This window comes from Gavialis gangeticus, unplaced genomic scaffold (genome assembly GCF_001723915.1).
Source record: "Gavialis gangeticus isolate Ggan-Ray unplaced genomic scaffold, GavGan_comp1, whole genome shotgun sequence".
Classification (NCBI taxonomy): Eukaryota; Metazoa; Chordata; order Crocodylia; family Gavialidae; genus Gavialis; species Gavialis gangeticus.
In genome coordinates, this window is record NW_017729012.1 from 11,528,411 (window position 1) to 11,529,190 (window position 780).

A 780-nucleotide genomic window follows, 5' to 3' on the forward strand; every position below is an offset into this window, starting at 1 on the left:
GTGAAGCGCATGCCGCAGGCATCGCAGGCGAAGGGCTTGAGGCCCAGGTGGCTGCGCATGTGGCGTGTCATGGTGCCGCGCTGCGTGAATTTCTTGCCGCAGATGGTGCAGGGGTAGGGGCGCGTCAGCCAGTGGGTCTTCTCGTGCTGCCGCAGCGTGGCCGGGTCCTTGTAGGCCTTGTCACAGGAGGCGCAGCGGTAGGGCCGCAGGATGTCGCCCAGGCCAGGGCTGCTCTTGTCCAGGAAGGGCCCGGGCGGCTCGGCCCCCGCCTTGTGGTACAGCTCCTCCTCGGTGTGGGCCTCCACGTGGGCATTGAGCTGCTCCGAGCTGGGGAAGCCCTTGCCACAGGGGATGCACACATACAGGTTGTCGCCCAGGCTCTCGGGCTCGTAGGCCAGGTGGCCACAGTAGCGGTCCAGCGGGTCGGTGGGAGAGGGGCCTTCACTGCTGCCCGTCTCCTCGCTGGTGCTGGGATCAGGCTCCAAGTCGTGGCTCTCCACGCTGGCGTAGCGGGTCGGGGCAGGCGTCGGCGAGCCCTCGCCCTTGTCCTCCCGCTCGGCCTCCTTGTCGGCCTCGCACTCATCCAGGTAGCTGCTCAGAGGCTCGTGCTTCATCCAGCGGTAGAGCAGCTCCCGGCCCTCGGCCCGCCCGGGGGGCTCGGCGCTGGGCGGGCTGCCGCGGAAGTGGTCGGGGGGGTCGCCACCTGGCGAGGGCTCCTGGTAGGCAGTGCCGTGGGCAGCCAGGAGGGCGGCGCTGCCCGGGGGGCTGTCGTGCCGGGGC

The 780-nt window shown here is 70.8% G+C and overlaps 1 protein-coding gene across 1 annotated transcript in view; it reads right to left on the minus strand.

The window, feature by feature from the left end:
- HIC1 (HIC ZBTB transcriptional repressor 1) overlaps nt 1-780 on the minus strand; it is an 8,751-nt gene that overhangs the window by 7,731 nt on the left and 240 nt on the right. The window contains 1 exon segment of the mRNA XM_019511281.1: nt 73-780. This exon segment is cut by the window's right edge and continues 5 nt beyond it. Within this exon segment, the coding sequence (XP_019366826.1) occupies nt 73-780 (708 nt within the window).